At 40.7% G+C, this 27,206-nt stretch overlaps 1 protein-coding gene across 4 annotated transcripts in view; it reads left to right on the top strand.

Annotated features, from left to right (window-relative positions):
• LOC128228020 (glutamate receptor ionotropic, kainate 2-like) overlaps positions 1–27,206 on the top strand; it is a 58,284-nt gene that overhangs the window by 10,914 nt on the left and 20,164 nt on the right. For all 4 annotated transcript variants that reach the window (XM_052939043.1, XM_052939041.1, XM_052939042.1 and 1 more), the window contains exons 3-6: positions 17,875–18,006; positions 19,105–19,350; positions 19,725–19,918; positions 26,332–26,385. In XM_052939043.1, the coding sequence (XP_052795003.1) occupies positions 17,875–18,006; positions 19,105–19,350; positions 19,725–19,918; positions 26,332–26,385 (626 nt within the window). The remainder of the gene's footprint in view (positions 1–17,874; positions 18,007–19,104; positions 19,351–19,724; positions 19,919–26,331; positions 26,386–27,206) is intronic.

The raw sequence follows: 27,206 nt of genomic DNA, 5'->3' as shown, positions 1-27,206 counted from the left end.
GAAATGACTGTCCGATGTGTAAGAAATGCCTGTCCTGTGTGTAAGAAATGCCTGTCGATGTGTAAGAAATGCCTGTCCGATGTGTAAGAAATGACTGTCCGATGTGTAAGAAATGCCTGTCCTGTGTGTAAGAAATGCCTGACGATGTGTAAGAAATGCCTGTCGATGTGTAAGAAATGCCTGTCCGATGTGTAAGAAATGCCTGTCTGATTTGTAAGAAATGCCTGTCCGATGTGTAAAAAATGCCTGTCCGGTGTTTAAGAAATGACTGTCCGGTGTGTAAGAAATGACTGTCCGATGTGTAAGAAATGCCTGTCCAGTGTGTAAGAAATGCCTGTCCGGTATGTAAGAAATGCCTGTCCTGTGTGTAAGAAATGCCTGTCGATGTGTAAGAAATGCCTGTCCGATGTGTAAGAAATGCCTGTCCGGTATGTAAGAAATGCTTGTCCGGTGTGTAAGAAATGCCTGTCCGATGTGTAAGAAATGCCTGTCCTGTGTGTAAAAAATGCCTGTCGATGTGTAAGAAATGCATGTCCGGTGTGTAAGAAATGCCTGTCCAGTGTGTAAGGTGTGTAAGAAATGCCTGTCCAGTGTGTAAGGTGTGTCAGAAATGCCTGTCCGATGTGTAAGAAATGCCTTTCCGGTGTGTAAGAAATGCTTGTCCGGTATGTAAGAAATGCATGTCCAGTGTGTAAGGTGTGTAAGAAATGTTTGTCCGGTGTGTAAAAAATGCCTGTCCGGTGTGTCCGGTGTGTAAGAAATGCCTGTCCGGTGTGTAAGAAATGCCTGTCCGGTGTGTAAGAAATGCCTGTCCGGTGTGGAAGAAATGCCTGTTCGGTGTGTCCGGTGTGTAAGAAATGCCTGTCCGGTGTGGAAGAAATGCCTGTCCGGTGTGGAAGAAATGCCTGTCCGGTGTGTCCGATTTGTAAGAAATGCCTGTCGATGTGTAAGAAATGCCTGTCCGGTGTGGAAGAAATGCCTGTTCGGTGTGTCCGGTGTGTAAGAAATGCCTGTCCGGTGTGTAAGAAATGCCTGTCCGGTGTGGAAGAAATGCCTGTCCGGTGTGTCCGATTTGTAAGAAATGCCTGTCGATGTGTAAGAAATGCCTGTCCGGTTTGTAAAAAGGCCTGTGTAATGTGTGAAACCATGACATTTTGAATTTGTTTTTATGTGTACGATACATATCTTACAGCGTGTTTGTACTTTAAAAATACAATATACGGTCATTTATAGTCGCCCACTGTAACAATAACGATGATAGCTTCCTGCAATAAATGATGTTAACGTATGAATTTAATTAAATGCAGCTCGGCATGACGGCTCGATATAGAGACACATTGTGCCAAGTTATTTTGGAATTATTCTATATATGAATCATCATTTTCATTCAACCATGAATTCGGTTCGCGTGTGACACTTGCAAATTCCATATACAACTACCTGGGTAAAATCACAAGCGAACATTCCTTTTCATCTTTGTTTGTCATGCAGGACATGTGGGTAAGGAAGAAGTTAAAATTCGGAAGCCAGCTATTTATTTCATCACCAAAATCTAGGTTTTGATATAAAGTACATTGTGTGCCCTTGTGGTAGGAAAACTAAAATATGTCACGGTATTAGCTTGACCGAGGTGATTATCAATAAAGCATTGGAAGGTTATGAACATTCCGAAATACCAGACTTCGTTTCCACCCAGGATAGTTTTCAGTTTTGTCAATGTATTTTGCATAACCTAATATTTCAAGGAGTTTAATCATATCAACATTTTCAGGCTACCACTACTCCACAACATCACTCAAGAAAGAGCGCTACCACTTTTATAAATTTGTTCAAATTTCATTTCTTGGAAGAGCTCGTAAGTTTTGAAGTGTCGAATATAAGAAAAATACATAACAATTATATTTGCGTACGTGGTGGAACTGGCGTTTAGTAGGCGACTAAATTGAAGTGTATCGTACACATTTGTATTTGCCATGCATAATTCTGAATAGTAATTATACAGCGAAATTGACATAAATTGTCGCCCAGTTTAACATAACGATGCAGCTATGTGTTTTAAATAATGTTGTACCATGTTTGTGTTTACACTTGAACCCCATATCTGAGCGATCAGCAAGTAGACGGTGCGTATAAGAAGCGTGCGGATAAATTACAATGCTATTTATTTATTCTCATGCTTAGTAGCTATTGTACTTTGACATTGACACGAGGCTCAAAACAGTTACTTCACCCACAGCCCTCATACCAGGGGAAGTAGGTGTTGTACATATGACTTAGCCTGCGAGATATTGCAAACATACACATGCAAAGTGACTTGATAGTTGTAATTTTATAGTTTATGTTAATGTTTTGAGATGTTCATCGGTGTCAAAGACTTCGCATGCGGTATTTCGTATTATTTCTCATAGTTGTCCCTGACACATCCAACAGATCCCTACATATGGTATAATTATTAAGTATACAAACCTCTCGCGTTATTTTATCGTGTGAGAACAAGTTCCAACTGTGTTTGTATAAATTGATTCTAGAGAGTTTGACGTCTTGACCAATGTTTTCATTTTAAGAGACTAACTTCTCAATCAGAAGTTGTGCATGACATCACAATGTTATTTCCACTGACCGTTCCTGGGCGGTAACTTGTAGTTTTGCATTGCATTGAATTCAGTTCATCTCACCGACTGATGCAATCGGTTAAGTGTTTGAAAACATCAACAACCAACAAGTTTCATTACTATAGTCAACGCAAACTAAACTTAGTTTATTTTTCTGGTTGTTGGAAAGAATTGAAAATATATATTCAGCGAGTATTGCATATAATACTGCTAGCCCGGCAAGCGGGTTGCCAGTCTCACACTTACAGTTACTAGGGTGTACGTCGTGCTGCCTTAAGGATCTCTCTTCTAGAATTTATTTCATCGATTCATCGAAATCATGGATCACCAGTTTTATTATCGAAACTGACAGCTGTTAAATAAAAGGAGACATTGCATGATAGTTATCTAAGTATCGAAATTCCAGACCTTTTCCGTGTATGTCCATCGAACATGATCTTGAAGTTTTCTGTATCTTCGGCCAGAAAATCAGCCTGTGGATGCTGATTCCACATATTAACAACACTGGTAGAACACTGATGTAGGGTGAGTGTGGTTGTATACCTTGGCTTTAACCTTAATGGGTTGACCCTAGTTGATGACTCTAACATATTGACAACACTGGTAGAACACTGATGTAGGGTGAATGTGGTTGTATACCTTGGCTTTAACCTTAATGGGTTGACCCTAGTTGATGACTCTAATATATTGACAAAATAGTTTGGATTTGTATAGCATCAGCTTGTAATCTTCTTTATCTAAGTGAAGATATTTTCAGTTCTGCCAATCTTTCACTGTAGGGAAGATCTTTGATGCATGGAACTAGTTTGGTTGCTAGCCTCTGAAGTTTGTCAATAGAGGCAACTCTCTTTAGTAAGGGTACCAAATGACATTTGCAAATTTCTCACGTGCTCGTACAAGTGCAGTAAATAATCTCACAAGGGCATGCTTCACTTGTAGTATATTAAAGATATAAGCTATTTCCGAGCCAGCATCAACTAAAAGACAACATTATGTTACTTGTTACTGTCGATTAGAGCTTCAGAAAGACATATACAAGTTGATCTAACGCTAGATATCTTATATCAAAGTGGTACGATCAGCATTTTGTGAATTCCTATATCTTATCATATTTTCGGTCGTAATTTCAAAATTCGATTACCAAAAAGCCAGCTCTTATACAATTTCCTAGATCGTTAAGGTCAAGTTGATTAATTGTCTATATACCTATCACTGATATTATACTTTCAAGATAATGAGCGACATCCTGAGAACAGAGTTATTTTGATATCGCGCCTTTTACCCAATCACATTGATATTGTTGTTTAGAATGCCTATTCTAGTCCATTGTTAGAAGCACCGAAGATAAAGTGGCGTCTGGATCAATATTTGGCAACAGACGAACAGTTTTGTAATACAGGAGTATCATGAAAGCGGTAGAGTTATTGCAAACTTTCCAAAATGATGAGACCAAAGAAACGTATAATAGGATAAGACCCCGAGAGGACGACATGTCAGCCTCTGATAAATGAAATTGCCGAAACGCACCTATATTGAGTAAACAAGATTTCCATTTGCTTCCAAACGTCATTCTTAAGCCTCTGGTCGGATAGCGCCGGTACGGGTTCACTTACGCTTGGACTCATCAAGCATTTGCCTAGGTTTTATAATATATGTACTTCTGTATATTGCGGGTCGACTAATGCGAAGTAGCCATGCCATAAATGACAGCGAGTTAATTACCTGTACAGTGTGTATATACCAAGTGATAAATTGCGTCTTAAATAATACATATGAAGGCAACATATTGCTTCGAGTTAAGTCTTTAAACAAAGATAACCACTATTTCTTCACCATTTTAAATGAAACATAGCGCAGTTTACGCCGCTTACGGAGTCCCGCCTTCGGTAATTTACAAGAGTTTGATTGGGAGTTTAGTTTCTTATACCACTTCGACAAACCTACTCCCAAAACGGCCGTCTGATGGAGCACTGTCAAAACATTAGTTTGGAAACAGGTTTGTCGAAGAGTTTGAGGAAACTAATCCCCTAACCAAACTCTGGTAATGAAACAAAGGCGGGGCTCTTTAAGTGACAAAGACTGCCCTTTGTTTCATTAAAATGGTGTAGTAAACGGAAAGTTATCTTTGTTTAAAGTCTTCATTTTAATGTTGATTCCGACATAGCATATATGATGTCATTATCACGTGGCATATACACACTGTTTAATACTAGTGACAATTTCTAAACTGAAAAAAAAAGATATTTGACATTATATGTATTGTACAAATATTGCCATTAGTACCAAAGGTGTGTTATCTTATGCTCACCTTGTTAACTGGTGTAATGTTGTGTGTGTACCCGGTATAACAGCAACACTTACATTACAACGACGATGACGCGTTTCGTCTAGTAACTGAATGGACTGTGCACGATCTATATAGATAGAAAAGACAATGGAGAAAACTAATCGTCTTAACTGTTTGATTGTTTCAAAAAGAGTTAAGAAAAGTTTGATACCATACTTTTTCTTGTCAGTATCCCTGACTATTCTTTCCTCAGCTGTATGCCTATATGAGCTTGCAACGCCACTAACTGTCTGTCAGGTTGATGTCTCATTTTCTCACTTGTTTATACCTGGAATGCAGTTGAAGTTTAGTTTACACAAGCATATTGGAAAATAACGATAATATGAACAGATGAGAGATTATTTCATATTAAAGCTAAGATATACTTGAAACGGGCTACTGGGGGCTAAAAATAAAAAGTGGAATTTGGTTTAAGAACAGGCATAAAAATAAAATAGCTTGCGTTTTTTTCTTAAGTTAATCCACGTGTTTTGATCAAACGTGCAAGTCAGATTTTCAGGTTAACGGGAATATAAGATTTTTCCATCTTATGTTATTAACACATTATAAGCTTTGAGTGTTTTGTCAGCAAGGTTATGCTGTTTTGATCCTACGTTTGTTGATTTCACATGCCACAATATGATCAGTCTGTATGCGATATGATAATGCCCAGTTACACCGCGACTCAGTTCCAAAACACCCAGTAAAACAACACTCATTCTGTATGTGAAACCGTTATGACCAGTCACACTGTCGCTCTGTCAGTATGAGATCCCAAAATGCCCAGTCACACTGTCGCTCTGTCAGTATGAGATCCCAGAATGCCCAGTCACACTGTCGCTCTGTCAGTATGAGATCCCAGAATGCCCAGTCACACTGTCGCTCTGTCAGTATGAGATCCCAAAATGCCCAGTCACACTGTCGCTCTGTCAGTATGAGATCCCAAAATGCCCCGTCATACAGCCGCTCAGCCATATAAATAGATCTGAAAACAACCATTTAATCGTGCAAGTCCTTCGTGCTTGGAGGTTCAATATAGTCGCGCCAGAAAAAATACTTACAATGTCTATAATTACTAAAACCGAGATATGTTTTGTATTGTAAAACGTACGTACTTTACCGGTAATACTACTTTTAAAATGTGCCTTTGTGACTGTGAAAGCTTCACAAATTGTTCACAAAGCTATTTTTATTGGAAATCATACAGTAGCTGTCTTCAGATGCAGCATGTTTGGCAACTGGACTTGCTCATGCCTTTTGCCTCCAAACAGGAATATCAATGTATGTTTAGCATACAGCGCTTGTCACTGCATTTGCCTTTTGAGGTTATCGTCGTTTATTTGGCTACTGGGCTTGGCCTGCTTTGTGCTTTATTACAGGGTAATCGTCGTGTATTTGGCTACTAGGCTTGCCCTGCTTTGTGTCTTGTTACAGGGTGGTCGTCGTGTATTTGGCTACTAGGCTTGCCCTGCTTTGTGCCTTGTTACAGGGTGGTCGTCGTTACAGGGTGGTCGTCGTTTATTTGGCTACTAGGCTTGCCCTGCTTTGTGCCTTGTTACAGGGTGGTCGTCGTGTATTTGGCTACTAGGCTTGCCCTGCTTTGTGCCTTGTTACAGGGTGGTCGTCGTGTATTTGGCTACTAGGCTTGCCCTGCTTTGTGCCTTGTTACAGGGTGGTCGTCGTTTATTTGGCTACTAGGCTTGCCCTGCTTTGTGCCTTGTTACAGGGTGGTCGTCGTGTGTTTGGCTACTGGGCTTGTCCTGCTTTGTGCCTTGTTACAGGGTGGTCGTCGTGTATTTGGCTACTAGGCTTGCCCTGCTTTGTGCCTTGTTACAGGGTGGTCGTCGTGTATTTGGCTACTAGGCTTGCCCTGCTTTGTGCCTTGTTACAGGGTGGTCGTCGTTTATTTGGCTACTAGGCTTGCCCTGCTTTGTGCCTTGTTACAGGGTGGTCGTCGTATATTTGGCTACTAGGCTTGCCCTGCTTTGTGCCTTGTTACAGGGTGGTCGTCGTGTATTTGGCTACTAGGCTTGCCCTGCTTTGTGCCTTGTTACAGGGTGGTCGTCGTTACAGGGTGATCGTCGTGTATTTGGCTACTAGGCTTGCCCTGCTTTGTGCCTTGTTACAGGGTGGTCGTCGTTACAGGGTGGTCGTCGTGTATTTGGCTACTAGGCTTGCCCTGCTTTGTGCCTTGTTACAGGGTGGTCGTCGTGTATTTGGCTACTAGGCTTGCCCTGCTTTGTGCTTTGTTACAGGGTGGTCGTCGTGTATTTGGCTACTAGGCTTGCCCTGCTTTGTGCCTTGTTACAGGGTGGTCGTCGTTACAGGGTGATCGTCGTGTATTTGGTTACTAAGCTTGCTCTGCTTTGTGCCTTGTTACAGGGTGGTCGTCGTGTATTTGGCTTCTGGGCTTGCCCTGCTTTGTGCCTTGTTACAGGGTGGTCGTCGTGTGTTTGGCTACTAGGCTTGCCCTGCTTTGTGCCTTGTTACAGGGTGGTCGTCGTGTGTTTGGCTACTGGGCTTGTCCTGCTTTGTGCCTTGTTACAGGGTGGTCGTCGTGTATTTGGCTACTAGGCTTGCCCTGCTTTGTGCCTTGTTACAGGGTGGTCGTCGTGTATTTGGCTACTAGGCTTGCCCTGCTTTGTGCCTTGTTACAGGGTGGTCGTCGTTTATTTGGCTACTAGGCTTGCCCTGCTTTGTGCCTTGTTACAGGGTGGTCGTCGTATATTTGGCTACTAGGCTTGCCCTGCTTTGTGCCTTGTTACAGGGTGGTCGTCGTGTATTTGGCTACTAGGCTTGCCCTGCTTTGTGCCTTGTTACAGGGTGGTCGTCGTTACAGGGTGATCGTCGTGTATTTGGCTACTAGGCTTGCCCTGCTTTGTGCCTTGTTACAGGGTGGTCGTCGTTACAGGGTGGTCGTCGTGTATTTGGCTACTAGGCTTGCCCTGCTTTGTGCCTTGTTACAGGGTGGTCGTCGTGTATTTGGCTACTAGGCTTGCCCTGCTTTGTGCTTTGTTACAGGGTGGTCGTCGTGTATTTGGCTACTAGGCTTGCCCTGCTTTGTGTCTTGTTACAGGGTGGTCGTCGTTACAGGGTGATCGTCGTGTATTTGGTTACTAAGCTTGCTCTGCTTTGTGCCTTGTTACAGGGTGGTCGTCGTGTATTTGGCTACTGGGCTTGCCCTGCTTTGTGCCTTGTTACAGGGTGGTCGTCGTGTGTTTGGCTACTGGGCTTGCCCTGCTTTGTGCCTTGTTACAGGGTGGTCGTCGTGTGTTTGGCTACTGGGCTTGTTCTGCTTTGTGCCTTGTTACAGGGTATCGCCGTGTGTTTGGCTACTGGGCTTGCCCTGCTTTGTGTCTTGTTACAGGGTGGTCGTCGTGTGTTTGGCTACTAGGCTTGCCCTGCTTTGTGCCTTGTTACAGGGTGGTCGTCGTGTGTTTGGCTACTGGGCTTGCCCTGCTTTGTGCCTTGTTACAGGGTGGTCGTCGTGTGTTTGGCTACTAGGCTTGCCCTGCTTTGTGCCTTGTTACAGGGTGATCGTCGTGTGTTTGGCTACTGGGCTTGCCCTGCTTTGTGCCTTGTTACAGGGTGGTCGTCGTGTGTTTGGCTACTGGGCTTGCCCTGCTTTGTGCCTTGTTACAGGGTGATCGTCGTGTATTTGGCTACTGGGCTTGCCCTGCTTTGTGCCTTGTTACAGGGTGATCGTCGTGTGTTTGGCTACTGGGCTTGCCCTGCTTTGTGTCTTGTTACAGGGTGGTCGTCGTGTGTTTGGCTACTGGGCTTGCCCTGCTTTGTGCCTTGTTACAGGGTGGTCGTCGTGTGTTTGGCTACTGGGCTTGCCCTGCTTTGTGCCTTGTTACAGGGTGATCGTCTTGTGGTTGGCTATTGGGCTTGCCCTGCTTTGTGCCTTGTTACAGGGTGGTCGTCGTGTGTTTCGCTATTTTGATATTAACTTTCTGTGTTGGCTTGTATGTATTGTTTTTCTGTCGTTTTATTATTATTGTATGTATACCATTAAACCCTATCTTAGTAGCTTATGACCACACATGGCTTTTTCTATGCATTGTTTTACTGTTAGAAACATCGACCAAGTAAAGTTTGTTTGAGTTTTAAATGGTCTGCTCTAGAGATAAACAGGTTTTTATATTGCATTCCACACAACAAATGGTTGCTTCGCAAGAGGGTGCAATGTATATATAAGACACACTTGACCGGGGCCATACACGAGTCTAAGGCAACACTTGTCCGGGTGCTAACACGAGTCTTTAAGCAACACTTTCCGGTTGCACACATGAGTCTTTAAGTTACACTTGTCCGGGGGCATACACGAGTCTTTAAGTAACAATTGTTCATGGGCATGCCAGAGTCCTAAGCCACACTTGTCCGGATGCACACACGAGTCTTTAAAAAACACTTGTCCGGTGGCACACACGAGTCTCTAAGGAACTCTTGTCCGGGGGGGCATGCACGAGTCGTAAGCCACACTTCTCCGGGTGCACACACGAGTCTTAAGCCACACGTGTCTGGCTGCACACACGAGTCTTTAAGCAACACTTGTCCGGTTGCACACACAAGTCTTTAAGCAACACTTTCCGGGGGCATACATGAGTCTTTAAGCAACACTTTCCGGGGGAAAACACGGATCTTAAGCCATACTTGTCCGGGTGCACACACGAGTCTTAAGCCACACCTGGCCGGGTGCACATACGAGTCTTAAGCCACACTTGTCCGGGTGCACACATGAGTCTTAAGCCACACTTGTCCGGGTGCACACACGAGTCTTAAGCCACACCTGGCCGCGTGCACACACGAGTCTTAAGCCACACCTGGCCGGGTGCACACACGAGTCTTAAGCCACACCTGGCCGGGTGCACACACGAGTCTTAAGCCACACCTATCCGGATGCACACACGAGTCTTTAAGCAAAACTTGTCCGGCTGCACACACGAGTCTTTAAGCAAAACTTGTCCGGCTGCACACACGAGTCTTTAAGCCGCACTTGTCCGTGTGCACACACGAGTCTTTACGCAAAACTTGTCCGGCTGCACACACGAGTCTTTAAGCAAAACTTGTCCGGTGGTATACACGAGTCTTTAAGCCACACTTGTCCGGTGGCATTCACAGGTCGTACGCCACACTTATGCGGGGGAATGTACGAGTCTAAAGCAACACTTGTCCGGTTGCATGTACGAGTCTTAAGCCACACTTGACAGGGGGCATGCACGAGTCTTAAGCCACACTTGTCCGGGAGCATGCACGAGTCTTAAGCCACACTTGTCCGGGGGCATACACGAGTCTTAAGCAACACTTGTCCTGGGGCATGCACGAGTCTTACGCCACACTTGTCCGGGGGCATGCACGAGTTTAAAACCACAATTATCCGGGGGCATGCACGAGTCTTACGCCATGCTTGTCCAGGTGCATACACGAGTCTTAAGCAACACTTGTCCTTGGGCATGTACGAGTCTTAAGCCACACTTGTCCGGGAGCATGCACGAGTCTTAAGCCAAACTTGTCCGAGGGTAAACACGAGTCTTAAGCCACACTTTTCCGAGGGCATGCACGAGTCTTACGCCACACTTGTCCGGGGGTATGCACGAGTCTAAAGCCACACTTATCCGGGGGCATGCACGAGTCTTACGCCACACTTGTTCAGGGGCATACACGAGTCTTAAGCAACACTTGTCCGTGGGCTAGCACGAGTCTTAAGCCACACCTGTCCGGCTGTACACACGAGTCTTAAGCCACACCTGTCTGTGTGCACACACTTGTCTTAGGCTACACTTGTCCTGCTGCACACACGAGTCTTAAAGCAAAACTTGTCCTGCTGCACACTCGAGTCTTTAAGCCAAACTTGTCCGGCTGCATACACGAGTCTTTAAGCCACACTTGTCCGGGGGCACACACGAGTCTTTAAGCAAACTTGTCCTGCTGCACACACGAGTCTTTAAGCAAAACTTGTCCTGCTGCACACACGAGTCTTTAAGCAAAACTTGTCCGGCTGCACACACGAGTCTTTAAGCAACACTTGTCCGGGTACACACACAAGTCTTTAAGCAACACTTGTCCGGGTGTACACACGAGTATTTAAGCAACACTTTCCGGATGCATACACGAGTATTTAAGCCACACCTGTCCGGGGACATACACGAGTCTTTAAGCCACACTTGTCCGGGTGCACACATGAGTCTTTAAGCCACACTTGTCCGGGTGCACAGGTTAGTCTTTAAGCAACACTTTCCGGGGGCATACACGAGTCTTTAAGCAACACTTGTCCGGGTGCACACATGAGTCTTTAAGTTACACTTGTTCGGGGGCATTCACGAGTCTAAAGCCACACCTGTCCGGGTGCACACACGAGTCTTTAAGCAACACCTGGCCGGGGGCATGCACAAGTCTTAAGTCACACTTGTCCGGATGCACATACGAGTCTTTAAGCAAAACCTGTCCTGCTGCATACACGAGTCTTAAGCAAAACTTGTCCGGCTGCACACACGAGTCTTTAAGCCACACTTGTCCGGGTGCACACACGACTCTTTAAGCAACACTTGTCCGGCTGCACACACGAGTATTTAAGCAACACTTTCCGGGGGCATTCACGAGCTTTTAAGCAACACTTTCCGGGGGCATACACGAGTCTTTAAGCAACACTTTCCGGGGGCATACACGAGTCTTTAAGCAACACTTGTCCGGGTGCACACACGAGTCTTTAAGTTACACTTGTCCGGGGGCATTCACGAGTCTAAAGCCACACCTGTCCTGGTGCACACACGAGTCTTTAGCGACACCTGTCTAGGGACATGCACAAGTCTTAAGTCACACTTTTCCGGATGCTCATACGAGTCTTTAAGCCGCACTTGTCCGGTGGCATACTCGAGTCTAAGGCCACACTTGTCCGCTGGCATACATGAGTCGTACGCCACACTTGTCCGGTGGCATACACGAGTCTAAAGCCACACTTGCCCGGGTGCACACACGAGTCTTTAAGCCACACTTGTCCGGTGTCATACACAAGTCTAAGGCCACACTTGTCCGTGGGCATGCACGAGTCTTAAGCCACACTTGTCCGACTGCACACACGAGTCTTAAGCCACAACTGGCCGGGTGCACAAACTAGTCTTAAGCCACACCTGTCCGGGCGCACACACGAGTTGTAAAGCAAAACTTGTCCGGGTGCATACACGAGTCTTTAAGCAAAACTTGTCCTGGTGCACACACGAGGTTTTAAGCCACACTTGTCCGGGATGCTCATACGAGTCTTTCAGCAACACTTGTCCGGGTGCACACACGGGTCTTTAAGCAACACTTGTCCTGTGGCACACACGAGTCTTTCAGCAACACTTGTCCGGGTGCACACACGAGTCTTTAAGCAAAACATGTTCGGGTGCACACATGAGTCTTTAAGCAAAACTTGTCCGGGTGCACATACGAGTTTTTAAGCAACACTTGTCCGGGTGCACACACGGGTCTTTAAGCAACACTTGTCCGGGTGCACACACGAGTCTCTAAGCAACACTTGTCCGGGTGCACACACGAGTCTTTAAGCAACACTTTCCGGGGGCATACACGAGTCTTTAAGCCGCACTTGTCCGGGTGCACACACGAGTCTTTAAGCAACACTTTCCGGGTGCACACATGAGTCTTTTAGCAACACTCCGGGGGCATACACGAGTCTTTAAGCAACACTTGTCCGGGTGCACACAAGAGTCTTTAAATTACACTTGTCCGGGGGCATACACGAGTCTTTAAGTTACACTTGTTCGGGTGCACACACGAATCTTTAAGTTACACTTGTCAGGGGGCATACATGAGTCTTTAAGTTTCATTTGTCCGGGGGCATTCACGAGTCTTTAAGTTACACTTGTCCGGGGGCATACACGAGTCTTTAAGTTACACTTGTCCGGGGGCATTCACGAGTCTTTAAGCAACACTTTCCGGGGGCATACACGAGTCTTTAAGTTACACTTTCCGGGGGTATTCACGAGTCTTTTAGTAACACTTGTCCGGGGGCATATACGAGTCTTCAAGTTACAATTGTCCGGGGGCATTCACGAGTCTTTAAGCAACACTTTCCGGGGGCATACACGAGTCTTTAAGCAACACTTTCCGGGGGCATACACGAGTCTTTAAGCAACACTTTCCGGGGGCATTCACGAGTCTTTAAGTTACACCTGTCCGGGTGCACACACGAATCTTTAAGTTACACTTGTCCGGGTGCACACACGAGTCTTTAAGCAACACTTTCCGGGGGCATTCACGAGTCTAAAGCCACACTTGTCCGGGTGCACACACGAGTTTTTAAGCAACACCTGTCCGGGGGAATGTACGAGTTTTTAAGCAACACCTGTCCGGGGGAATGTACGAGTCTTTAGCAACACTTGTCCGGGTGCACACACGAGTCTTTAAGCAACACTTTCCGGGGGCATTCACGAGTCTTAAGCCACACTTGTCCGGGTGCACACACGAGTTTTTAAACAACACCTGTCCGGGGGTATGTTCGAGTTGTTAAGCAACACCTGTCCGGGGGAATGTACGAGTCTATAGCAACACTTGTCCGGATGCACATACAAGTCTTAAAGCGCACTTGTCCGGTGGCATACTCGAGTCTTAGGCCACACTTTTCCGCTGGTATACATGAGTCGTACGCCACACTTGTCCGGTGGCATACACGAGTCTAAAGCCACACTTGCCCGGGTGCACACACGAGTCTTTAAGCCACACTTGTCCGGTGGCATACACGAGTCTTAGGCCACAGGGGAATGTACGAGTCTGAAGCAACACTTGTCAGGGGGCATGCCCGAATCTTAAGCCGTACTTGTCCGGGGGCATACACGATTCTTAAGCCACACTTGTCCGTTAGTATACACGAGTCTTAAGCCACACTTGTCCGGAAGCATACACGAGTCTTATGCAACTCTTGTCCGGGTGCATGCACGAGTCTTACGCCAGAGTTGTCCGGGGCATGCACGAGTCCTACACCACACATATCCCGGGGCATGCACGAGTCCTACACCACACTTGTCCAGGGGCATCCACGAGTCTTAAGCAACACTTGTCCGTGGGCATGAACGAGTCTTAAGCCACAATTGTCCGGGAGCATACACGAGTCTTAAGCAACACTTGTCCGTGGGCATGCACGAGTCTTAAGCCACAATTGTCCGGGGGAATGTACGAGTCTATAGCCACATTTGTCAGGGGGCATGCACGAATCTTAAGCCATACTTGTCCGGGGGCATACACGAGTCTTAAGCCACACTTGTCTGGGAGCATACACGAGTCTTAAGCAACACCTGTCCGTGGGCATGAACGAGTCTTAAGCCACAATTGTCCGGAAGCATACACGAGTCTTAAGCAACACGTGTCCGTGGGCATGCACGAGTCTTACGCCACACTTGTCCGCGGGCATACACGAATCTTAAGCAACACTTGTCCGTGGGCATGCACGAGTCTTACGCCTCACTTGTCCGGGGGCACACACGAGTCTCAAGCCACACTTGTCCGTAGGCATGCACGAGTCTTAAGCAACACTTGTTCGGGGGCATGCACAAGTCTTACGCCACACTTGTCCGGGGGTATGCACGAGTCTTACGCCACACTTTTCCGGGGGCATACACGAGTTTTAAGCAAGAATTGTCCGTGGGCATGCACGAGTCTTACGCCACACTTGTCCAGGGGCATACACGAGTCTTAAGCAACAATTGTTCGTGGGCATACACGAGTCTTACGCCACACTTGTCCGGGGGCATGCACGAGTCTTACGCCACACTTGTCCGGGGGCATGCACGAGTCTTTAAGCCCCACTTGTCCGGGGCATACACGAGTCTTAGGCAACAATTGTCCGTGGGCATGTACGAGTCTTAAGCAACAATTGTCCGTGGGCATGCACGAGTCTTACGCCACACTTGTTTTGTGGTATGCACGAGTCTTACGCCACACTTGTCTGGGGTCATTCACGAGTCTTACACCATACTTGGCCGGGGGCATACACGAGTCTTGAACAACACTTGTCCGGGGACATGCACGAGTCTTAATCCATACTTGTCCGGGGACTTGCACGACTGTTTAAGACAGAACTGTCCGGGGACATGCACGAGCCTTTAAGATACACTTGTCTGGGGGCATGTAAGAGCTTTAAGATTCACTTGTCCGGGACATGCACGAGTCTTAAGCCATACTTGACCGGGGACATTTACGACTATTTAAGACAGAACTGTCCGGGGGCATGCAAGAGTTAGTTAGTTTACGATAAAATCACGAGATGATGTCCATATTTTAAAGTGAAAAGGCTTGATTTATATATTCCACTAGCGGTTTGGGGCACAACGGCGACTATAAACGTGATATACATTTTGTAACATAATAACTCCTGCGACACCCCCCCCCCCCCCATTAAGTAAAGGGTAATTATTGGAACTATATGAATATGAATAACTGCAACCAATATATGTGACAGGATTGTGTTCAATCAATAACAAATTGTCTCAATAATATTTAACCAGCTGAATTTAAAGCCGTATACCGGGGGGAAGGAACACATGTATGCTGAATGCTCTCCTCTCAGACTGAAAGAAATCGACTTGCTTATACCTTAGGATACAATGTTCTTGACATGAAACAGACATTTGATCTCAAGTAATTTCCCGTCGTTCATTAACGTATTTATTACCTCGGGTCAATGGAAGTATCGTTTGACATCTCTACGTTGGTAGAATGTGAGCCGGGGAACCGGCTTCAATCGATTTTGCTGACCTATGCAAACATGCAAACATAAACAATATCAAAATAAGCACGACCCATTTCGATCTATGATGTGTTTGTGATAACGGCCATTGATTTGTTGATCTGCAACTTGTTACACCTGAAAGTGGAGTAAGTACTGAATAGGTAAACGGATAGTTATGACTGACCAGTAAATCAGCAACATTAGAAATGACATCAATCCAGAAATGTTTTAATTCCTTGATTAAGCTAAAAAAAACATGAGAGAAAAAGTCCACATTACAGAGAATAGTAACTTTTATTTCTCAAGGTAACTGTATAACGTGTTTTAAGCTTCAGTTGATTGCGATTAATAGCATGTGTGTGGTCAAGGCATACAATTTTAGGCTGAAGTCCGCCTGTCAACATACTTTAGTAGCGCCATTCGAAATTTGTATCGTCAGATTGACTTTTTGACATGACATGTTTAAAGAATGAATGCGCCGGAGTTACAAATGTGACGTATAGTTTTAAGCGTTTTAAAATAGTGCGAATTAGAAGACGGCCAATTATAAATGGGTTGATTAAAAGACCTTGCCTTACTTTACTTACTACAAATGGCCGAAACGTCCTCAGCCAATATCGGGTTTCATGTAGGTCCCTTAAACTAGCAATTAACTTGCGAGAAGAAAGCAATATCTCATCTACCCTAGTACATATAGGTGTATTAAATTAACTAATTGTCTAATTTGCTACCTATTCTTAGGTAATAACATGCACTCATCAGTTACAGTTTGTGGCCACTCAAACGAGTTTTTTTTTGGATTCGATTGCTATTGCCTGTGTAAACAAATTCAAGAAAAGTAAAATTACGCCTGTCGCGCCTACAGCTTTTCAACGCTTTCAGTGCTTTCATTTAATTTGCATACCATTTTGCCAATTTAATTCAAGCATAATTCCTGGAAGTATTATTATTGATGACATGATTGTGTTGCATTGTTTGTTCGTTTATTTTGTATATTTTTTAGTTTTGTGCAAGATCTAGTAGTTGCTTTTACTTCTGGACTTGTGATTGTTATGTGCATATCAGTACTGCATTTTGATGCATCAGGACCAGGAACTATTTGTTCTTGCAAATAGGTCAAGTGTATCAAATCTGACCCGTAGAAGATAATGTTCTAATTTAAGTCTCTGCTTAAACGTGCAAACGGCAGACAAAAGCAGACAGTAAATGGACGTCGAATGGCCGTAAACATTAACAACTGATGATGGAATACAGTATAAAACGGATCCTTTTCTTGAAGCTGTCGTTCAAGAAAAATGACGAGGGGCAATAAACGAGACCATTTATTTCTCAACATTGACACTTTCATGATGAAACGAATGTTGTTGTGTAACAAAGAGTCCAGTGGTCATACGAGGCATCGATTCTGTCTGGGAAAAAGAATTATATATCTTTTACATTTCCTCTTTCTTCTTTGGTCTTAACTTTGTCTAAGCCAAGCATCATCTAAGAATGCTTAGAATGATACATGATATTATTGAACATTACGTATGTTATGTGTTTTTGTATCTTGTTTGTATCCCTAAAATCAATTTTCTGGATGTAAATATGGTGCCAGACCGTACATTTTATAAGGCAACAAATGACGTGTCAATGACTGACGATAAAATAGAGTCTTAATAGCACTCGATGCGTATAAAATACCATGCGAAACTCTAAACGTTTGTTCATTTTCTTGAGAAATCAAACGGCAGGCTGTTTTAAGACAATCATCCTTCAGCACTATCATACATACGAGTTTTATAATACCACCAACAGAGATAAATTTGCTTCAGTTTATTAGTATAGTAACAGCAAATTTGTATCGATAATTATTTGAAATTTAAGTGTTTTCCTCAATTGTTCCCTTTAATGATAAAACCCTTTTTCCATCTCATTTTTTTACATTTGAAACACATCTTCATTTCAGGTAAGTTATGAAATGATGATTGCCAAATTGTGATGTAAAACAAGTCATGGTAATATCTTTTATCCATGATTTACTCCTGTGGCTTCAAATGTGCTTGTGAACAATACTGCTTAGTCGCAAACTCGGCAATATTCATAATACTTATTTCAAGGACACTAGAGGAAGACTATTACCAGCAATTATTTGTCACAAATCATACAAATCGTGTATCTTATGTTATTTGTTTAAATTGTGAACATGAACAACTCGTCTAAATTTATTTCAGGAGTGTTAGCCTCAGCCTTCTCCGTCTGGACAGACATTATCAATAATTACGGGTATCAGAAGGGTTCCACATTGATAGAATCTGTCCACCTGAACGACACCGGGCCGTTAACATTAGCAAGCATGGAGACAGGTAAAGATTGAAGTTATTTTACAACAGTATATTTTGTTGTCCTATTGCGAGGGCTGTCTTGAACGTTAAAGACTTGGTTTAAATCTCATAACAAGTGTCCTAGATGAAAATTGAAATATGTCTTTACAATAATACATTGTTCAACAACTACATGGATTTAAATATTGGGCATACAAGCCCAACAATGTAACGCTTCATTTAATACTTTGATCTTTTTTGTAATTATTGACCCCAATGATACAATATATGTCCCTTTTGATATTACATCAGTATTAGATCATGCATTTGTATTGTGACCTGGCCCTTCACAAGCTATTACTGATCTGTTGGACATCACTCTGGTATATTCTATGAATTGATACTATAACCAACCCAATGCAGGTTTGATTACTTCAATAACAGCTAGTTATGTTACCAGTCGGTCATATATAGAAACATATATTCCATATTTGGAGAAAAACACACGAGCATTGACGTCATACGTACCGGATCACTGCTCTGAGCAAACAATGTTAAGATTGTTATCTCAAATTAATACCCGTGCCACCGGTAGACATTAATATGTTTTTATATTAACAGCTTAGATGGGAAACTCCGTTGCAGAGAAACATGAATTATTAAAACTATGTGTTTTTACTCTTGTTTTCTTAGAAGAACAGACAGTCTGCCTCAATCGATTACGATAAATTTTGGCTGCACGCTCGAATTAATGTGACTTCATTATGAAATAGTAGAACTGGCTTCATTGGGGTTATTATCTAAACAAGTGTTTAAAAACAATGACAATTACCCATGGATGTTTGGCAATTTAAAGATCTACTGCTACTTTTTCATCGAATATTTTGAGGAAAGTCGACTTCAAGCAATTTTTAGTGCAAGAAGTCTATAGGTTTATCCATCTGTAATAGTCGTTTGGGATAAAAAATAATAATAAGGAGCTTGTCCTAAGGAAGATTGACCGGAATTTACATATTTAAGTACAGAGAAATAACAAAACAATTGAATAATTTACAGAAACGTACAAAGTAATGTTTGGCCTAGCAAACTGCGCCATACCTATTTACTGAAGAAAACTCAAATGACCGTTCTTAATTTCAGTGTTCGATTCCATCAAGGACTCCAACATTGTCTCGATTGTTGGACCCTACAACCACATGATTTCTTCCGTTACCGAGCACCTTCGGATCCCTTATTTTATTACAACCCCAGTGCCCCTTCTCGACCCTGCGTCACCTTTCCACGTCCGGATGATTCCGGACGCTTCTATCTTCACAACTGCCATAAGGGATTTGTTTCAACATTACGGGTGGAAATCCGCAGGTGTCCTGTACAATACTCGTCAAGGTATACAACTAAGTTGAGTTTATTGAATACACAACTCCGAATGTAACCTTTGATTATTTTGTACTGATTTTGTACTCAACGAATGGTGCTTGTGCATCTATTGGTCATTGTCATAGGTGAACGATTGGTCATTGTCATAGGTGAACGATTGGTCATTGTCATAGGTGAACGATTGGTCATTGTCATAGGTGAACGATTTTTTTAAGTGTTTAATCTAAAAGATTAGATATATGTGTAACTTTGTACCGCCATGTTTTGAACAAATCGATGGTTGCCTGCACAAACGTGGTAACTATTTGAGATTATAAAGTGCCACAGTCTTGTTGGTAACCCTCAAAAGGACCAACACTTACAAGTTGTTTTACTATTTGCAGGTTCTGGTATTGCTGCTCTTATTATGGAACATCTTCATGGCCGTCGGGACCTCTATGATATTAGAGCTTACGACGTGCAGCGGAACTCATCGGCGGAGGTGGTGCGATGGGCACTAAAGGACCTTAGACGAAAACTTGTTACTAATTTCCTTGTCATATGCTCACCTGATGTAACCGATGTTGTTTTGACTCAGGTCAGTTGAAAATGCATTATATTTCATATCTTTAAGTATGATTATCAAAGGCGTTAAAGCCAGTTTTCATTGTTAAGTATTCATGTTATGAATTACAATGATTTATTATGATATCATTGAAATAAAATTGTTTTATTGGTCAAAAACTCATCTTAAATGGTTGTCATAAATATTTTAATTTTGAAATTCATCCCGCTCTAACGTCTAGAAACTCATCTAAAATCATCAGTAAAATGGCTATGGATATTTTTTAATTTGGACAATTTTGAAATTTTATTCCCGGCTCTCACGTCCAAATCAAACGACAGCGCGTTCAGGACGGGGACACAATTTCAACGAAGTCGTTTCAAAAATGACGTTTCGTTCGCATAAAATCTGACGGGAATTTCCTAAAACACGACTATTAAAGCAACTGTGCACCAGATGATCAATTGTCGAAAACTGACATAAACTTGGTATTTGTGTGTACAATGCATTGAAACTTACTAACTGAAGTACCGCATAGTTTACAATTTATTTAAGTTTAGCAGTTATTTCGTATTTTTCCATTAAAAAAGATAACTGGGTATGTCTACCTAGTAGAATTAATTTCTTTTGCGTGATTGGCTAGTCGGTGTTATCACGTGATATTACCGAGTTATGTGTATAGCTTAATTATGTCACCCATAAGGGTAAGCCGTCGTAGCTCAGGGGATACGACGCTGGACTGCAATTTTGGCTACACGGGTTCGAACCCGGTCTTCGACACAATTTTGTTTTTACATTTTGGTACAATTATGATATCAAAGCGTTACACATTCTATTAAATAATTGTCCTGAGATTCGTTACAGAAAAAACTTTTTTTGGTGCCAATCTGGTTTACAGTCCCTTTTAACTGTTAATATAGTTTGCTTTTTATATTTTGATTGTTACTCTGTGTGAAACCACAGTAAGATCAACGTTGGTAAACTACAACTTTTCATGCTCACTTGGTGAACTATTTTGCAATCTTACACAAAAAAAACACATATTTATGTACACAATACTTGTTGTCTCCAGTTTCTGCTGCTGATATTCTGGCTCCAAATATCTCACTAATATTCAAGTAATTTCTGAACCTCAACTCCTTTGAAGCACAAAAAAGCTTCGCATGAATCAAACTTCTTCTTTTTTCTATCCATCAACATTTTACACTGAGAGACTGTAAATGCGCAAAAAATTATGACCTTCGAAAAAATGATAAACGAAAAAATGTGAAGGCATCGATTGACTGAACATTTTTTGATTATTGAAAAACATGTTTTACACAGAGCATTGCTGAGCATTTTTCGTTGGTTTAAAATAATTTTTGAAGTACCTGTATTGCGTTTTTACAAATATTCAAAACAAGTGGCTACTTATCCTTTTACAACTAAATATCCTAACAGTAAGTGGCTTCTGATCCTTTTATTCGTACAAATATTTGCTTTAGATAGCTAATGATCCATTTACACGTACACATATTCACAGTTAGTGGCTACTTTGATGACTACTTACCTATTAACCAAAACATAACATAGCATAACATAACATAACATTTACTCAGCATTAAATGATATAACATTCATAGCCAAAATGCAAAATAAATATATGAAATAAATCATATGAAAAAAATCATCATGAAGAGCAAAGACATAGTCAATAGAGAAGTATACTATACATCAAATTCTTAACTTAATTAGGGTCTCGATGGTAACAAAGATGCATGATATAGATATTTACTAACATTGTGCAGCCTTTTCCGCTGTCTAAGGACAAAAGGGTAATAAATGTTTGTTTTGTTGGCCAATGGCAACAGTATGGTTAAAAGGGTTGTTTTCGTAGATTTGGATATATTGGACATACTATAAGGAAATGATTTTCATTTTAGATGCCATTCATATTACAAAAGGTACATATTCTATCTGTTCTTGTGATGTTAAGAATGTTAAGATGTCTTCCTAAAACAGAAAAAGTGGCTACTGATCATTTTACGCTTTCAAATGTTCACAGTAGGTAGCTACTGATGCTTATACTTTTAAAGATGTTCACTGTTAGTGGATGCTGATCCTTTGACCTTTTATGTTTAAAGTAAGTGACCACTAGGATTGTCCCTCTTGTTTCAATTGCACTATTATTGAATATTTGATCTGCTGTGTGTGCATTGTAATGAAAAAGCGATTTACAAATACTGTTGAGCAGCGGAATACGAGTATTTCTTTGCTAATGAATGACTGTACAGCACCCTCCGGACGAATATGGCATTAAATTGTAATGCATCATTGCTTAAAAGCCGGTCTTAGATCGATGTAGTTCGATATCATAATCCAATTAATGGAAGCCACTAAATAGAACCGTGAAAAATTGGAAAACTAATTAATTCCCGAGGGTGCGTTTGTTTAGTTTTATTATTTGCTATGTCATTTTATAATATGCATACAAGCACCACAATTAGAAATGAGTTAATCATTAATTATAAATTGACAGTCCAAACATTTGTAGTGTATGTTCTTTACATGGATATTCATAATTACAGGTTATTTCAATTAACCCTCAATAACTTAAACCCGCTTGAAAGCAGCGTAATTCAAAGCAATTGCAATAACGCCATATTCAAATCATATGACAACAGATAATCAAAGTCCTATCAAACGATTGTCAGTTCCGGCTAATGGCTCGAAGCTTCCAATATACACTAGTCGGAACTAGCGAGCGCTTTTGATGACATATTACACTCTCCTGATGGTGTTGCTGTTATGGACCAGTTACGTACGATTAGATTAAAGAAGAGGCTCTGATTTATAGCAGTTGAGGCAATCGAATGTTCTTTGTGGTTTTCTCGAGAGAATATTCATGTCGCAAGTATCATAGACAATGCTCCAAGGAATATTTGTGAAATACTATGTTTCAGTCAACAAACAATATCAAACTTGCCTCTGGTATATATTTCTCTTATATACTGCGTGTTTGTCTTTTGGTATATAATAGAAAGAAACATCACGCCTCTCAGATATGTACAAAAAACGTGACATGAAGCCCAAATATAACAAATGTCAATCTCAATCTCGACTCACTTAACCACATGATAGAATAGTATTATTCAAAATAGTGCATGTTTTTATACTTTTTGAAAGTGTATTTTTCTCATAGAGTTTGTCAATATTTCAAAGAAAACTAATTTTAGAGCAGAAAATACATACTTGAGTATTTGTAAAAAAAGAAGACATTTTGGCTGTAGAATACTTTTTCTCTTTGAAAATTGACCAAGGGCCTTAATAAAAAAAAAAATTGAGATGTAAAAGTTTTACTAACTTTTGATGCTATGTGGTAAAATGAATTGAGACTGAGATTGAGATTTGACTTACGTATTTTCGTGATGTTGGGGCCTGGGGTTCATTGCATTCAATTCAAGTTTGCTCATCCAAATAAAGTACATGTACATTGTTTTGTGAATTACAACAACCTTACAAAATCTATTCTTATGACATAAAGACTATTTCAATAGTTCATGAGTTAATGAACTAGGCCAGATTTTGTGAATTGTTTCACGTCAATTTGAAAAACAAATAAAACCCTTATAGAAACATATTAGCAAGAATTATTCTACTCATGAAAAGGGCCATTCAAACATGAAGCTGGTTCTAAATTCAAAACCTGTCTGCCCCCGGCATGAACATACACTTAAAAAGTTCCAACGAAAAATACACAACTTTATTATTTTTGCAACAAAGGTATATTCGACTACCCATGATATTAGAATGTACCTTTAGAAATGTTAAGGATTGCATTCTAGAAACTCTAGAACGTTTGCTTTGCCATTAATTTGATTTTTATTATTTTGTTTATTTCAATCTGAACACTTAGAGATATAGTTAATAGCATGTGTATAGGATGTGTCAGCCGTGAAAGCCAACAGAAGCAGATTTTCAATGATACTGACACATATTGGTCAACGGATTAAATACATACTTCTAGAAGAAGAAGAAAACAATTATTTATTTATAAACAAATAACATATAGAAAGTATGGAATAAGATTATAATAAACGGATAAATCTCACACTTGACTGAGCACAGTATTACCATGAACATGGATGGGAAACGCTATCAACGATATCACCACATGCCATTGTTAATAATCGTTCATGACCATCTACCTTATATGTAACATATCGCTTCTGTACACGTATTATTACCAATGGTTAGATAAAACCATTAGGACGGAAAATATAAAAATATAGTTGGTTAAACAATACTTTCATTTCATTGGCACAGAAATAAAACACTGCTTCATAGTTCCCACCTTCTTGAACTGTCGTCTTCGAAATCTCTTTCCTCAATATAAACAAATGTCAACAATAAATTTTGCGCAATTTCCATACAAACACGCTTCAGAGAAGGAACCACGGTCTGTTAACGGGTAGTTTATAATTACACGCCTTTAAACTCCAAGAGCATCTCCTTAATGAATAAATTAGCTACATCTCACTTCTTTCAAACCAAGAAGAATTCAATAGTGTCGACTATATAATATAATAAAACTATGCGAAAAAATGTGACCTGGTAAAAACAATGACACTGCACCAATCTATATTTCCATTCATACAATATTAAAATCCCATGTCAACGCAAACAGTCAATGCATAAAATATAGCTCAATTCAAACTAAATGTACATATTTGTTTAACAGCATCGTAGTTGAGTAAACATTTAACGTCTCTTAACAAAAAGTAATAAAAAACAACACAAGGGAAAACAAAATGTTTAGCATAACCTGATCGGATTTAACCTCAATTTAATGGAAAATATTAATGGGCCAGCAATACGAATTACTCTGCGTTTCGAATAAATAGCTGCACAATAGCTGTTCAGTTAAATTCAAATTATTTAACTATTTGAACAGTGAAGGGATGTCATGCATTCCTGAAATGCACTTTGACAAATAGAGCGACATATTATATAACATTAGAAAAGGAGAATAAAACGCACGTTTTAAAAGACATTTTATTAACAAGTATTGTGAATTATTTGTTTGACAACACAAGATAGAGGAAAATAACAACAGTTTGGACTTGCCATTGCAAATTTAAAATCAGGCAGACTAGAACTACAACTCAAATTCATATTAAAGGGGCTGTACTCCGTACGATGAAATAGCGAAAAAAGAGAGAAAATTGTCGAAAACTGACATAAAATTGGTATCTATGTGTACAATGCATTGAAACTTACTAACTGAAGTACCACATAGTTTACAACTAATTTATTATTCGCAGTTTTTTGGTATTTCTCCATTAAAAAAGATTACTAGGTATGTCTACCTAGTAGAATTCATTCCTTATGCGTGATTGGCTAGTCGATGTTATCACGTGATATTACCAAGTTAGGTACATAGCTGAAATATTCCTACCGTTAAGAGAAAGCCTTCGTAACACAGTCAATACAACACTGGACTGCAATTTTGGCGACCCCGGTTCGATCCCGGTCTCCGACTCGATTTTTTTTTTACATTTTGGTATTTTTTTACAATTATAATATCCAAGAGTAAACCATTTTATTAAATAATTGTCCTGAGATTCGTTCCAGAAAAAAATTGCCAATCTGGTGTACAGTCCCTTTAAACTGTGGGGTGAAGAATGTTCGTCTTCTTTCGAAATACATAAAGGGTTGTTTCTTCGAAACACCTATCTTTGCTCAAATACTCAAAACATGAATCTATAAATTAACACAAAAAAATCCAATCGTTTGAGCACACGGTTACTCTATTGTTGATGTCGTCTTAGTCATTCTTGAATTAATTCATTTGAATTAAAACAAATGTACTAAATCGTTTTCCTGAAAATACATTTTGGAATCTATTTGATATATGTTACCAGTCGTATTGTGTTTGTTTCAGGCATTTTACTTGAATCAATATGGTATTATATCAATGTGTATGTATGAACAAGCCAATTTCTCAAATACTCGATTCGGTGTAAAATGATTGTGTTTCCATTTTTCAGCCAGTTCATCTGAATCATTGGCATTATTTCATTATGTTTGTGTACTTCAGGCTTTATATCTGAATCATTGGTATTATTTCATTATGTTTGTGTATTTCAGGCTTTATACCTGAATCATTGGTATTATTTCATTATGTTTGTGTATTTCAGGCTTTATACCTGAATCATTGGTATTATTTCATTATGTTTGTGTATTTCAGGCTTTAAGCCTGAATAATTTTGGTATTATTTCAGTATGTTTGTATATTTCAGGCTTTATACCTGAATCATTGGTATTATTTCAGTATGTTTGTGTATTTCAGGCTTTATACCTGAATCATTGGTATTATTTCCTTATGTTTGTGTATTTCAGGCTTTAAGCCTGATCATTTTAGTATTATTTCATAAGGGTTATAACTTTATGTTTGCATATTTCAGGCTTTATACCTGAGTCTTCTATCCCGTCCAAATAGTTGGCTTATTGTGAACTTGGTAAGTACAAACTATAGTCTGTTTAATATTGTTTCTCCTTTACAGCTTGTAACTGAAGGTTAATAAACACTGTCAATGGGCAAATAGTAAACTTTCGAACATTATGTTCTAGATATAAAGTATATTGTATGTATAAATTAGGATACATATATATTTGAATCGTCGCCAGTTAACAATCATACAAAAAGTGGACCAAACACTTTCATGGTCAATAAAAGACTAGTTTCTGATATAAAACGCACATGGTCAATAGAAGTATAGTTTCTGAAAAAAACAACACACATGGTCGATAGAAGTATAGTTTCTGAAAAAAGAACACACAAGGTCGATAGAAGTATAGTTTCTGAAAAAAACAACACACATGGTCGATAGAAGTATAGTTTCTGAAAAAAATAACACACATGGTCGATAGAAGTATAGTTTCTGAAAAAAACAACACACATGGTCGATAGAAGTATAGTTTCTGAAAAAAAAACACACATGGTCGATAGAAGTATAGTTTCTGATAAAAACAACACACATGGTCAATAGAAGTAAAGTTTCTGAAAAAAACAACACACATGGTCAATAAAAGTAAAGTTTCTGAAAAAGAACACAAATGGTCAATAGAAGTAACGTTTCGGAAAAAAACAAGGCCAATAGAAGTATACTTCCGGGAAAAAACGCACATAGTCGATAGAAGTATAGTTTCTGAAAAAAACCAAACATGGTCAACAGAAGATTGTTTCTTAAAAAAGAACACACATTGTCGATGTAGTTTCTGAAAAAAAATACATGGTTAATAGAGGTATAGTTTCTGAAAAAAAGAACACACATGGTCG

Source organism: Mya arenaria, chromosome 3, assembly GCF_026914265.1.
Source record: "Mya arenaria isolate MELC-2E11 chromosome 3, ASM2691426v1".
NCBI lineage: Eukaryota > Metazoa > Mollusca > Bivalvia > Myida > Myidae > Mya > Mya arenaria.
Note: the sequence above shows the minus strand (reverse complement) of the source record. Positions and strands in the feature narration are given on the sequence as shown.